Source organism: Canis lupus, chromosome 4 (assembly GCF_003254725.2).
Source record: "Canis lupus dingo isolate Sandy chromosome 4, ASM325472v2, whole genome shotgun sequence".
NCBI classification, from domain to species: domain Eukaryota; kingdom Metazoa; phylum Chordata; class Mammalia; order Carnivora; family Canidae; genus Canis; species Canis lupus.
In genome coordinates, this window is record NC_064246.1 from 4,307,281 (window position 1) to 4,322,307 (window position 15,027).

Below are 15,027 nucleotides of genomic sequence, written 5' to 3' on the forward strand. Positions count from 1 at the left end.
GACCTTGGTCCCTAACCCTTCATTCTAGAATATGGGAATTTGCTGAAGGAGGCCAGGATTAATGTTATGCTGTCAGGGAGATCCAGCCTTCTGGTGGTCACTTTATCTCTTCCTTCCTTTTGCTGACCACACAGGAGAGGAACATAGCCATCTGGGGCATGATGATCTGTAAGCTTACAGTCTGTGGGACTGAATTTGTAGGAGGCTATTTTGCCTTTCCTGAAGATCCAGAGGCATGGGAAGTATGTGTCAATGCTGGGGCTCTCCCAGGCCATGCAGATAGGTTAATTTTAACCAAAATCCATGTTCTCAGGGAGAGGCTTGTTTTTTATTCTTCACTCAGACCCCAGGCCAAAAGAGACAAGCTCCTGCTCATTCCTCTGTTGATGGGCATGTGTGTTTGTCTGTGATTGGGAAAATGTCCCTTAATGGGTTTCAGATTTCTGAAGTAATTTCACTTCCATACTCTGATCCAGAAAACCCATGCCTCATCTTCATTCTTCAAGTGATTGTTAACCTAAATCACAGTTTCTGAAACCAGGTGTGCACCTGCATGCATATGGACAGACACACAACCAGGCTGCCAAAGTGTCACCTCCACCTCACTGCTGCTTTTCACATTTCTTGTTATTCTTGGCTCCTGGGGATTTCATTTTCCCTTAATTTCTTGCAAGCTCAGCTTTAAAATATGTCTAGAAAGGCTACGTATTGTATGGTTCTAACCATATGGTATTCTTGGAAGAAGAAACTATGGAGACAGCAAAAAGATCGGTGGTTGGAGAGAGGATGAGGAGATGGTTATAATGGTGGACACATTTCAGGAAACCTTAGTCAAAACCCACAGAACTGCATAACACGAAGAGTGAACCCTAATGTAAACTATGGCCTTTGGTTAAGAATAATATATTCAGTATTGGCTCAACAATTCTTATAAAGGCACCACACCTATCACACAATTGGGAGATGTTAAACATAGGGAAATTGTGAGTGCACACAGGGAATACATGGAAATTCTCTACACTATCTGCTCAGTTTTCTGCAAACCTAAAACTGCTCTAAAAGATAAAGCCTACTAAAAAATAAAAATAAAGTCTGTATTTTTTTTAATTCCTTAAATTTTATCCAGCATTTTGAAGTGTTTTGTAGTGGAGGGTGGGACAGGTCAGGGACTCTTATCTGTCAGATTGTCACAAAAGGAAGACCTTTTATTTCATTTTGATATCTTAAAAATCTAAAATTAAAATGATTATTTTTATTTCCTATAAAGCAAACACTTCATTTATTTCTTTTGTCTTAGAGCCTTCAGGGAGAATTGGAACCAGCATCTTTCTCCTGGACATATGAAGAAATTAAAGAAGTTCACAAACGTTGGTGGCAGTTGAGAGACAATGCTGTAGAAATCTTTCTAACAAATGGCAGAACACTTCTGTTAGCATTTGATAACACCAAGGTAAGTTTGGCCTTATTAACAGATACATATTTTTGAAATTATCATGGGACCAGTGTAACTATACTCATACTGATTTTATGAAAGTTTAACTTATTTAAACTTTGGTTCACTGTTTCTGACATCAAATAAAAACTGCCTTATTTCTTAGTCCTAAAGCGAACCCTTGGCTGAGAATGGTTTTTGTCCTTCAAAACTGTATTAATTCAGATTCTTCAAAGTGACCATATCTATAAAAAGCAAGTGAATGCATAACCAGCTACAGTTTGTCTGCTGTCCTTTATAGAAAACCTTTTGGAAAAAGTTATCTGTGCTCGCTATCTCCAGTTCTCTTTTGAAATGGTCTAGTCAGGTTTTCTTCTCAATTCACCTATAGCTCCTCTGGCCAGGGTTATTGGGACCTCCATGTCTAAACCCTATGGTCACATTTCTTGGTCCTCATTTTACTTGACCTATCAGCAACATCTGACACCAGTGATTGTTTTCTCTTTCTTAAAAAAAAATAACCTTCCCAGGACACCTGGGTGGTGCAGTTGGTTGAATAGTTGAGCGTCCAGCTCTTGGTCTTGGCTCAGTTCATGATCTCAGGGTCATGAGATAGAGCCCCATGTCAGGTTCCACGCTCAGTGGGGAGTCTGCTTGTGCCTCTCCCTCCTCCTCTCCCTCCTCTTCTCTCTTTCTCTCCTTCTTCCCCATTCTCTCCCCCTCTCCCTCAGCCACACTCTATTAAATAAATAAATAAATAAATAAATAAATAAATCTTTTAGGAAAAAAATAACCCTCTCCATTAGATTTCTGGGCCATCACTTTTTGTTAGCTCTCCTCCTGCCTTAAGGGAGTTCCTTCTCAGTTTTACTTGCAGATGCTTCTTGGAGTTCCTCTGGGCTCATTCCACAGACCTCTTGTCTTCTCATCCACTCTTATAAATTTAAATACTACCTGTATTGTAACAACTTGCAGGTTTATATCACTACTCAAACCTCTCCCAGGAATGCCACACTCAAATACTCAACTCCCTGCTTGGCATCTCCACTTGGAAGTTGAATTGGCATCTCATATTTAAGTATGCACAAAACCAAACTTCTAATCTTCTCCCTCAGAATCTGTTTGCCACTTTCCCCCATTTCAAAACTTGGCAACTCTGATCTTTCTGATTGCCCAATCTAAAAATTTGGGGATTATCCTACACTCCTTTTATTCTTTCATGCCCCACACCTATTCTCTCAGGCCTGCTGACTCTTCCCTCAAAAATACATCCACAATCTGACTGCTTACATTAACTTCTACCATCCTAGTCTAAGCAAGTATCATCTCTTGGCCTAAATCATTACAAAAGCCTCCTAACTGCCCCCCCCCCCCATACTCTCCCTTCTTTCAAGACTATTCTCAACACAATAGCTAAGGTATGTTGGATCATGCCATTCCTCTGCTCAAAACTGTCCGATCACTTCCTGTGTCACTTGTCCTCATAATAGCTGAATGAAGCACTGAGTGATCTGGCATCTTGTTATCTCACTCACCTTCTTTTCTGTCATTCTATCCCCTTCTCTCTTCACTCCATCCATGGTGATTTTCTTTTCCTTGATTAGGTACACTGATGCCTCAGGACCTTTTCATTTACTGCTCCTTGGAATGCTGCCTGGAGTGTTTTTCCTTTTTGAAATTCACATGACTCACTCACTCACCTTTTCAGATTCCTTGATCAAATGTCTCCTTTTCAGAGAGACCTTCCTGACTACTTCTAATAAAATAGCAACACCTCTGTCACCCCTATCCCCAAGTCTCCTTTCCTTTGCTCTGTTTTATATATAGGACTTAATAACATCCAATATTGTCTCTGCAATACAATGTAGACATTTTGTTTTACTAGGTACTATAGCATCAACAGCGTGAGTATAGGTACTTGATCAATATTTGTCAAATGAATGAATGCTTCCTTTTTCTTGCAGAGTTTGGTATGCAGTCTATCATAAACTCCCTTCTATCATCCTTAGCTTTAGAAGGTGGCAGCCTTCAGATTTAAGCTACAGGTTTAGGGCTTTTTGTTTTTCCTTGAACCTATTCTTTTTTAATTGTGATAAGAAAATATGTAAAATAAAATGACCATTTTTTAAAAGATTTTGTTTACTTAGTTGAGAAAGAGAGTGAGCATGAAGGTAGGCGGGAGAGAAGGAGACTTCCCTCTGAGCAGGGAGCCCCATGTAGGGCTCCATCCCAGGACCCAGGATCATGACTGGAAGGAGCCAAAGGCAGATGTTTAAACAACTGAGCCACCAAGGTGCCCTCATTTTAGCCATTTTAATGTGTCTAGTATATTTACATTGTTGTGAAACGTGTTCTAGGTGGAGGTCCTTAAACTGACTGTGACCTTGCCTGTTCCATAGCCATAACTCCCTTTCCCCATTCTTCTCATTTACTTTTAGTCCTATCTCTGGTTATCCACATATGTGACTCTCATTCCTAAGCCTGAAGTACATACACATGTAAGGTAGATATTCCAAATTTATTTTTTAGTAAAGGCCTGGCTTGACTGTTTTTTCCAATTTATTACCAATCGACATTCAACGGCTTTAGAAAAAATCAGATTACCTTTTTTTGTGACAAGTTCTGTGAATCTCAAAGAAAAGAAAAAAAGGAAAAGCAAAACACCAAAGTTTATTGGTTTTCAATCAGTAGTGAAAATCAAATATCATATTTTACATCGATATTTTATTTAACTCTCATTAAATAAATATTATTATTCCCATATTACAAATGTAACTAGCACAATCAGGCCATGTCTGTCTAATTAAGAAAACCATGCTCTTTCTACAATATCTATGTAGATAAAATCTACCACTTTTTTTTCAGGATCTATATATAAGTGACTTTTATATACAGACTTTTTCTCATGTTCTTATTAACTGATTTCTCCAATAGCAAAACATAATGGTTAAAAGCCCAGGCTTTGGAGGAAGACCCAGAGTTGAATCTCAGTTCTCCATCAGTGGATGTTAATCGAGCAACAAGTATTTTCTTAGTGGCCTTGAGATTAGTAACATGCCTAAAATATGGATACTTTGGAGAAAAGTGTCAGTAGCCTGGTACTTTTTTTATCCTTCCTTTGCAGGTTCGTGATGACGTGTACCATAGTATACTAACAAATAACCTCCCTAATCTCCTGGAATATGGCAACATCAACGCTTTGACAAATTTATGGTATACTGGACAAATTACTAACTTTGAATATTTGACTCACTTAAACAAACATGCCGGCCGATCCTTCAATGATCTCATGCAGTATCCAGTGTTCCCGTTCATACTTGCTGACTACGTTAGTGAGACCCTTGACCTCAGTGATCCATCAGTCTACAGGTAACTAAAATATTATCACCTTTTAGCTTTGTCCATATGCTGTCTTTGTTTTATTAGAGACCTATCATGAGAATTTTCAACCGTGCACCACTACAAAAGGAATATACAATGAACCTCATCTGTCCATCATCTGAATTTGACAAATATGAAGGTTTTTGCCAAACTTGCATCATCTTTTTTTTCTTATTTTTAAGACAAATCACAAACATTTTGTTATGTTATTCCTGTGTACACATCTCCTGAGAAAGTATAGAACATTGTTTTACTTGTCATATTACAGTGCCATTATCATATCTAAGAAAATTAACAATAATTTCATGATGTCATCTAACACTGTTCCCCAATTATATGAAAGATGTCTTTTTATGGTTCATTGGCTTATATCAGGCCCACTATCACCTTTGGTTGCTATGTCTCTACAGTCATACTTCTAGAATAAGCATTTGTTTTTTGGTATGCATTTTCCTCTTTCTTTTTTCCTAACATCGACTTGTTAAAAAAAAAAAAAAAAAAAGAACATGTCATTTATTTTGTAGGATATCCCCCATTCCCATGTTAGTATTTAGCTTCTTCCTTTAGCTTCTGTATTTCCTAGAGACTGGAAACTAGTTCTAAAGGCTTGGTTAAAAAATAATAATAATAATAATAAAATAAAAAAAAAATAAAGGCTTGGTTAGATTGAAGTTCAACTTTTTGGGGGAAGAATGCTTTGTAGATGGTGTTGTGAACTTCATATTGTCCATATCAGGAGACATATGCTATTCCATGCTAATGATGCTCAGATTGATCCACGGTATCGGGTTTCCACAAAACTTGTTTCTGTCACTGATGATTATCTCTTAAGTCAGTTATTTATTTCACTAGGGGTCACAAAATGGTGATTTCCTATTCTCTCATTCTAAATTTTTCAGAAGAAAACATATAAGATGAACCTGGGATATTTGTTGTGTCAGAAAGCAAGGAAATTAATAGTCTTGTCAGAAGGATTTAAGGACCATATTTACATATTTACATGCTTATGTTCATTGCAACATGATTCACAACAACCGAAATGGGGAGGCAGCCCAAGTATTTGTCTATGGATGGATGGATGGATGGATGGGGAAAATGTAGTACATACATACAATAGAATGTTATTCAGCCTTAAAAAGGAGTGAAGTCCTGTCATATGCTATTACATGGATGAAACTTGGGGATATTGTGCTAAGTGAAATAAGCCAGCCACAAAAAAAGACAAATATAATGACATTCATGAGTTATCTAGGATCGTCAGACTCAGAGGCAGAGCATGGAATGGTGATTGCTGGGGGACAGGGGAGGGAGAGATGGGGAGTTGTTCAGTGGGGGGTTTGCCAGTTGAAAACGTTCTAGACATCTGTTAGACAACAATGTAAATATGGTAAACACTATTGAACTGTATGTATATTTGAGGACTGTTAGGATTGTAAATTTTGTATCGTGTGTTTTTTACAATAATCAAAATAAATAAATAAAGGACTCAGGAGCCAACTTGAATGGCTCTCACTGTCAAAGACAGGACAATCTGAGCATCAGGAAGAATAATGACTACAATTGATTAAAACACATTTAAATTAAAAAAAATAATAATAATGATACTTTAAAGGCCCTCCCCCAAAATTTACTGGTTGCCATTGGATATAACTAGGACACCATTCCTTACTTTTGAAATTTGGCGCTTAAAGCAGAAGAATTGTGCACTTATCCTGCCTTTCTTGAATGAGTTGCATTTTAGAGTAACCAAATTGAGGAAATATTCTGGTTATTTAGTTTTTGTTTGTTTGTTTGGTTGGTTATTTAGTTTTTAAATTTTCCTTATGTAATTTAAAGAAAAATTGACTGCAAATATCCTACTTGGTATATTAGAATGTATATTTTTTAGAATGTGTTAACCTCAGAAAAGTAGGCCTAGTTTAAGATGATTTTTGAGAAATCAGATACAGTTTAATGTATTTGTCAATTTAAAAAAACAGCAAGTGGCGTGTTATTTATCTTCCAAACATTTTTATACACTGCTGATAGACATTTAGACATTTTTACACTACTGGTATAAATAGATCCAATCTTTCTGGAAGGCAATTTGACAATATATAGCAAAAGAACTCTCCAAATATGCATACTCTGCTTTAGCAAATTAACTTCTGGGACTCTATTTTAGTAATATTTAAGAATATGTACTTTACCAGAAAGGTTCCCACTAAAGTTTCATGAGGGCAAGGACTCTGGCATTGCAAGCAAAGATCTGGCCATACAGATAGTCCTTAAACTGCTATCATTTTCTTTAAGTAGCTAAAATTTAGAAATAACCTCAATGCCCAACATGATGAGGTTTGAGTGAACTTTTACATTGCAGCCATTAAAAATGGTATTTTAGAAATATATAGTCTAAGTGGGGAAGATGTTTTTATTTTAAACATGAGTATACATATACAGATAACCAGGAAAACCTCTGGAAAGGTATATACCAAAATATTTTACCTATGAATAGTAGTAGGTATTAGTAGTAGGAATAGCTGATTTGGGAGTTACTCAATCTGCTCATCAGTAGTTTCTGATTTTTCAGCCACAACAATAAGTATTACTTGTGTTCAAAAAAACCTACTTAACACTGTTTAGGAAAAACTGCATGCCCATCTTAAACATGATTTTGAGGGGTGAATTTGTATCTATTCTATAAAACGTTATACTTTTTGACAATTTTTTCAGGATTAGAAAGCTCTCAAAAACAAAATTAGTGTTTTCTATCACTAATTTCAATATCCCTAGGAGATAAGTTTTTTTTTTAAGATTTTATTTATTCATGAGAGACACAGAGAGAGAGGCAGAGACACAGGCAGAGGGAGAAGCAGGCTCCCTGCGGGGAACCCCATGCAGAACTCAATCCTAGGACCCTGGGATCACGACCTGAGCCTAATAAGGCAGATGCTCAACTGCTGAGCCACCCAGGTGCTCCAAAATTGGTATATTAATAACTGGCTCAGCAGATCTGGTTTGACCTACTGAAATATCTGCAAATCTTAGATGTTGATCTAGTTACTGAGCCAGATGTTGAAACTCCAGATAGCCACACCCTGATGACAGACCAGATGGTTCCTCAGCTAGGCAGGCTGCTCTGCCTTGTTTGATCTTTTCCTCTTGCTCTTTCAAGTGTCACACGGGGACACTACTTGATTCTTAGCTTGTAAAAGTGAGGATTCATTCTAGAGTTCTCTAGCCTCCCTGGTACAGCGTGAACACCAGCACAGACACATCCACATGTGTGCAAACATTCTCTACTTTATGAACAATGATGTCACTCCTGATCTATGAATTAGACAACAAAACATTTATTTCAGTACTCTCACTCCAAATCTCCACTTGGTCATTTTAAACATGTCATTTTGGGGCACCTGGCTGGCTCAGTCAATAGAGCATGTCACTCTTACTCTCAGAGGCATGAGTTCAAGCCCCACACTGGGTGTGGAGCCTACTTAAATTAAAAAAAAATTTTTTTTAAGTATTAAATTTCTTTAATTTTCAGTAACTAGTCTAATAATTATATAACATCCCCTCATGAGCATATTTCCCATCCAAATTGCCCTTCGGTTTTCACTGCCTAGCCAGTGTAGGTCTGGAAGATGGGGCAGGAACTTCAGGACTTGGCCGGAATCTGCCTGGGGCAGCATCCGTGGTGATTCTGGAGGAAGTAGAGGAAGCAGGGAGAGGAGAGGCGGTGACAGCCCTTCTTATCTGTTACTCATAAGTCAGGAATTCCTAAGATTGGTTTGGATATGTTTAGGAAAACTCTACCTTAGGTCAATTGATTAAATCATAATACTGAATGATGGCTGTTAGTTCCAAAGCAGGATGTGTAAGCACTAAACTAAGGGCTGAGTGCTTGCTGATCACCAATTTACTTACACGATGCAGGTGGTGTGTAGGCAGCTTAGTCTTGACAGTATCAAAATACTTCATATTTTTCCATCCTCTCTTTGTCTGTAGAAATCTCTCTAAGCCTATAGCTGTGCAGTATAAAGAAAAGGAAGATCGTTATGTGGACACATACAAGGTAGGTTTGGTTTTTCCTCATATTTTGATCAATGAAAACTTAAGTTATATTCTATAGACTTGTGTTTTGCCTAATTTTATAATATTAATTTTTCTGTTTTTTACTTTCTTGTGCTTTGAGTGACAGACAACTGGAAATCATTATATGATTTTAAATATTATTGTCTGTCTCAATTCTCTGAAAACACTTTGCCCAAAGAAATACACTTATTATAGCATAAATTGGAAGCTAATAATCCACTGTAATCCACATGTAAATAACTATATTCCTTTTAAAAAAAAACTCACTGAGATTTTCAGAGACCTGCTATTTGTATCCCCTGGTGTTATTTATATAACAATATCAGTCTATTTATAATGCACCATAAATTCCTTTTATTCATATTCAGCAAATTATGCATTAGTTTATTAGCAGAAATATATCAAAGTATAAATTATCTATTTCTGTGAAATTAACATTAATGGAATTGTGTTGGAAATTTTTTTAAAAACTCATTAGCCACATGCTGCATCTTCACAGCAGTATGAAGGTAAGAGAAGCAGTTTTCTCGCATTCACATTGTTTTGTGTCATAGTTCCAGAAAGATCTCTCCAGCCATCTTATAACTGTCACTCCTTGATTCTTCTGCAGTTGAAAATGGGGTAGTGCTATGGAATCGAGAAGTGATTCTAGAAATTCACTATCACCCGACTTTGTTATCAGAGCCAGACAGAGCTATGGGAGATGAGTGACAGATATTAAATATTCAGTTGAGCTTCCTACTTCATGATAGGAATATAGGAGTCATGAAAAAAATCACTGTATTCATTTTTATCTCAGTATAACTACATTGCAAAACAGCCATAATGTGTAATGTTAATACCTAAGAATTTCAGTAATGTGGTACAGTTTTTCCATTGCTGTTGCTTTTCCACTGCTAGAGAGTTTCTCTAAAGAACATAGCATTGTATCTTGAGACTCATTTTTAAAATGCAGACGTCTCTAGTGACAGTAGTAGCTCTCATTTATTGAGCGATTGATTAACTTAAACATTATAAGTCATGTTGGGAGCCAGACTGCTAAAGGTGCAGACTGTGCCATGCTTCTCAGGTGGCCAAACCTCAGCAGGACACCAAGGAGGAGATGCTCGAGGTGGCTGAGGTCCAAACACAAGTGGGAGGGCAAGCCATGGAGAATGGTGTCAAAGGGGCAGTAGAGGAACGCCTGCTTGGCTCAGTTGGTTGAGTGTCTGACTCTTGATTTCAGCTCGGGTCATGATCTCAGGGTTATGAAATAGAGCCCTGTGTCAGACTCTATGCTGAGTGTGGAGCCTGCGCAATGTGGGATTCTCTCTTTCTCTCTGCCCCTACCCCACCCAGTCTTCTGCTCCTACTCTCTCTCTCAAAATAAAAAGTAAAATAAAATAAAAATTTTGAAAAGGGGCAGACAGTAGAGAAAATGGAAAGAAAATTAGTGAGGCTTTTCCAGCTTTGTCTGGAGCACTCTCTCATGAATACTGTCTGATTCCTTGTTTCCTTCAGTACTTGGAGGAAGAGTACCGCAAAGGAGCTAGGGAAGATGACCCCATGCCTCCTGTGCAGCCCTACCACTACGGCTCCCACTATTCTAACAGTGGCACTGTGCTTCACTTCCTGGTCAGAATGCCTCCTTTCACAAAAATGTTTTTAGCCTATCAAGGTAAGAATTATTTTGTAACTACCTAAAATATCCTATTGGGTCATTAGGAAAAAAAAATTTTTTTGACATTCTTTCTGAGAACATATTGAGACTAATCAAACCACCGGAAAAAGAATTCTATTTATTCTTTCAAAAAAATTCTCTTCAAAAAAGCATCTCTCTCTCTCTCTCCCTGTTTCTCTCTCTCAAGAAAAGAATCATCATCATCATCATCATCATCATCATCATCATCATCATCATCTTCTATCTCAGTGTTTAAGTACCTACTGCAGGCAGGAAGATTACTTAGAGGTGAATTTACTGACTTGTGTGCAAATAGGGACATACTGTCCTAACAGTTTCTAATGAGGACTGTGGTATGAGCTCTGTAGTTGTTCCTCATGGCACCCAGAATCCTTCGTGGGACCATTTTCCGTTCATTTACTCAACCCTTCTTGAACTTCTTTATATATTTTTACTCACATGCCACCTCTTGGCAGAATGAATTTTATATTGTCTCTATGTGGTCTATATAGAAGGGGCTTTCATATATTTGTATATATTTTATATATATATATATATTTGTATATATTTTATATATATTTTTATATATTTCTTATATTCTTCTTATATTCTATATATTTCTTATATTTGTCCCTGTGTAAGTACAAATGTTCCACATGACAGCTGTTCAAATATTTGAAAATTATTGCCCTGTCTCCTTTTTCCCTTTCAGTCTTCTTTATCCCCAGGCTAATTATCCTTAGTTAATTGGACATCAGGTTGAGAGCCTCCTCTATTCAGCTTCTGCAAGGAATACAAAAGATAAATAAGACTGTTCCATACTTACTAAAGAGTTTTAAAAACTAATGTGTAAGCTATCCTTGTTTGTTCTGATTTCCAAACCTGTCACGATTTTGATCATCCTTCTGGACATGTTATGGTTTGCCAATGCCCTTATTAAAAAGTGACACTCAGAATAAAAAGGAATGTTTCAGATATGGTTTGGGACCACTGCAATGTGTAACAGAACTCTTACTACCTTCTTTTTCTCATGTAGCCCAAGAATCTATTAATATAAAACTCCCAATCAACTAAAATTTCTTAATTTTTAATATATATTGCTATTATGCTAAGTTTTCTTCATTGTGTATTTAAGAATGATTTTAAAAAACAGAGGCTGCTGCAATCTCCATCAATTTCATCTGATTAGCCATCTGAAATGACTGATGTCGGCTTTTGGATTTATTTCTAGACTTCTGGCTTAGTCCAGGGCTTCTCACCTTGGCCCGGCAGTCATTTTGAAGTGCATAATTCTGTGTTTTGAGGACTGTCCTGTGTTGTATAGGCTATTTTACAACATCCCTGGCCTCTGCCCACTTCATGCCAGTGGCATTCACCAGTTCAGTTGTGAGAACCTAAGAATACCTCTGGACATAGCTAAATGTCACCTTAGGGGCAGAAATGCTAACTTAAGAATCACTCATTTAGTATATGCACATTCTAGATCATAGGAATTTGTAGTATTACTTTTTTAAGCTAAGAAATAATGAAGAATTTGAAAATCTGAATAGAACCCTTACTGTGCTGCTTTTATGCCACAGCTTCATAGTCTCTATTCTAGAGACTATGACTCCACCATAGCCTTATCCTTATCTAATTGCCTTTAGTTTTTCTGGGTTCCATTTAGATTGGTTACTTTTTCTCTTGAGCTAACTGACTCAACAAAATAGAAGAGAAAGTAGTGAAAGTAATAGAAAATGTTACTGGGCGGGGAAGCCCAGACCTGGGGAAGAAATTTAGCACACCTTTTCAAAACTATGCCTTGCTTGATGCTGAGATTAGTCTGTGACAGTCTCTAAATGAAAAGATAAGTTCGAAACTTCAACAACTTCAAAGGAGTTTTAGATCATACAGCATGGTTCCTAAGAAGCGTCTACACAGCTGATGTTCTCAGGGGCTGGCCTTTGGATGACATTTAATGTTCTTGGCTTACCCTATGGCTAGCGGATGGTAACTGTTGACAGGAAAGAGACAGGTCAAAACTCAGTTCTTAATTACTCATCTACAGCAGAAGAACTTAGCAGAGGAGTGACTGTGTTTAGTTTTATTTTCACTTATAGGAAATTGTACTTCATTCTTTAGCTCAATTACAACATCTAAAAAGCAATACTCCCCCCCCCAAAAAAAGAAAAAAGTTATCTTAATTATTAAAGGTGAAGTAATAGTAATTTTGCTTTATGATGGGGAAAAACCTGTTTTACATATTTGAACTTTAATTTTCCTTCTTTATTATTCACTCATTCAATAAATAAGTCACATCAAGTCCCTCATATGTGCTTGTTGTGGGTGATACTCCAGCTCCCTGCTGTTATGGGGCTTTAATTCTGCTTGGGTAGACAGTAATCAATTAAATAAATGATATAAATTCATCCAGTTATATGTACTAGGAAAACATAATACAGATTAAAAATACTATAATATGGTCTCAATTTGTGTGTAGAAATATTTATTTTCAAGAACATGAATAACGTCTTTTAAATTGAAAAACTAAATGAACATCATTTTAATCTTTTCAAAGTAGCAGAAGTAAATTAATTATAATAAGCTTCAAATAGAATAAGGTCATTATGTCTTAATTGCATTGTTTGTATTTCCTTGTAGATCAAAGTTTTGACATTCCAGACAGAACTTTTCATTCCACAAATACAACTTGGCGCCTCTCATCTTTTGAATCTATGACTGATGTCAAAGAACTTATCCCAGAGTTTTTTTATCTTCCAGAGTTCTTAGTCAACCGTGAAGGTATAGCAGTAAATCATTTCTAATTTATATTTCTCTACTTATTTTATAATTTTCTAAAAATAAGAAGAGCTTTCCTAAGTCCTATAATTTGAGTTCCCCAATAAGAGAAATACCTTTTATTTATCAAGTATATCATTTTATTTCCAAGTGAGTATGAAGATTTTAACTATTTTATAGGACTAAATATGTGTGGACAATTGGTAACTTTTAACTATTAAAGGTATTTGTAAACATGTATTTTAGTTTTGTTACAGAAATTGCTTATTTTTTCTAATTGCAAAGGTTATCATATGTTCATTATTTTAAAAGTTACGAATTTACTGAAAGTGCAACGTAACTTAACCAAAATCTTAATGATTTTTATGAGTGACCAACATAGAAATAACATACCCTAGCCAGAATCTTCTAATACCAAAAAGAGATGGTAGAGGATAAAATCGAGTTTTCTGTGATGCCAAACACCAACAATCTTGACCAACCTTACCTACTTTTAAATAGACCAGATAATCCTTTAAGAGGTGTTTGTTCTACATAATTTCATTGTTCTACATAATTTTATATTTTTATGTGACCTTTACGAATATATGAAATTGATAACTGTATTTTTAAAGAAGTTAGTGTTGGGAAAATTACTTTAGAATTTTATTCTATACTAACTGGCCTCTCTGGAGCTGTTTAGAAAATCATTAATAAATCCATACTGCTAATAACCTGGAGCACATTTCATAGTGTTGCCCAAATGAGAAATGCCTCAGTGAATTGTCAGCATCCACAATTTGGTACCTGCCTTGTAGCTTTCGGGCTTGGGCTCATTTAAATCTATGCTTGTTTTCTGTGTCTGTGATTCCTTATATGTATGTTTCCATTATCTCTTGGTACATACGAATACCTCCAACACTTAGTGCCTCAAAACAACAATAAAGTTATCATTACAGGTTTTGCAGGTCAGAAATTCAGGGGCAGCTCAGCCTGGTGCTTTTAGTGGTTTTGGCTTAGGGTCTGCATTCAGATTAGCTGGAGCTAGACCAGCCAGGGGATCAGAGCAGCTGGGTGCTGGCAGGCATCTCTCTTTATGTGGTGTCTGTGATTTTCCATGTGGTCTTTCCACCTGGACTAGTTTGGGCTTCCTCACAGCATGGTGGCCTTGGACATTCTCCTTGGCAACTCAGGATTCCAAAGGCGAGTGTCCCAAGAGAGGAGGAGAAACTGCACAGGCTCTTCTAACCAAGCCCTGGAGGTCCAGAGGAAGACTCCTCCTGCATTCTGTTTGTGAGGCAGTCACAAGTGCATGCCCACATTCAAAAGGAAAGAATATAGATTTTACCACTTGATGGGGGAGCAGCAAGATTCTGGAAAAGCATGCAATAAAGCAAGTGTTGTTATATTTTTGGAAAATATGGTTTGCTATCATGTACATCATGTCATTTCCTATCAGCATTCCCGTAAGCCTTTCGTTGTACCTCCAGTCATCTGCTTTGTGTGTGCCAGCCTGTGATGTGTCCCTAAAGCACATAACAGTTGAGAATGATGTGAGTTTATACAGACTCCCTGCTGCTCAGCCCCTCCCTAGCTCAGTCCTTAGATGTCTCATTCACTATTGTTAAATCAGTAAATCCCTGCCACTTCTCCCAAAGCGGCTCACATAGAGTTCTGTAGATTCTTGGCCAGTCTGTCCTAAATCCCTCTGCAGCTGTCTGTG

General features: G+C 37.0%; 1 protein-coding gene across 1 annotated transcript in view; it reads left to right on the top strand.

Annotated features, from left to right (window-relative positions):
- The window catches only part of LYST (lysosomal trafficking regulator), a 189,329-nt gene that overhangs the window by 133,349 nt on the left and 40,953 nt on the right, over positions 1 to 15,027 (top strand). Inside the window, exons 39-43 of the mRNA XM_025448651.3 lie at positions 1,298 to 1,450; positions 4,557 to 4,801; positions 8,801 to 8,867; positions 10,388 to 10,544; positions 13,188 to 13,328. Of these exons, the coding sequence (XP_025304436.1) occupies positions 1,298 to 1,450; positions 4,557 to 4,801; positions 8,801 to 8,867; positions 10,388 to 10,544; positions 13,188 to 13,328 (763 nt within the window). The remainder of the gene's footprint in view (positions 1 to 1,297; positions 1,451 to 4,556; positions 4,802 to 8,800; positions 8,868 to 10,387; positions 10,545 to 13,187; positions 13,329 to 15,027) is intronic.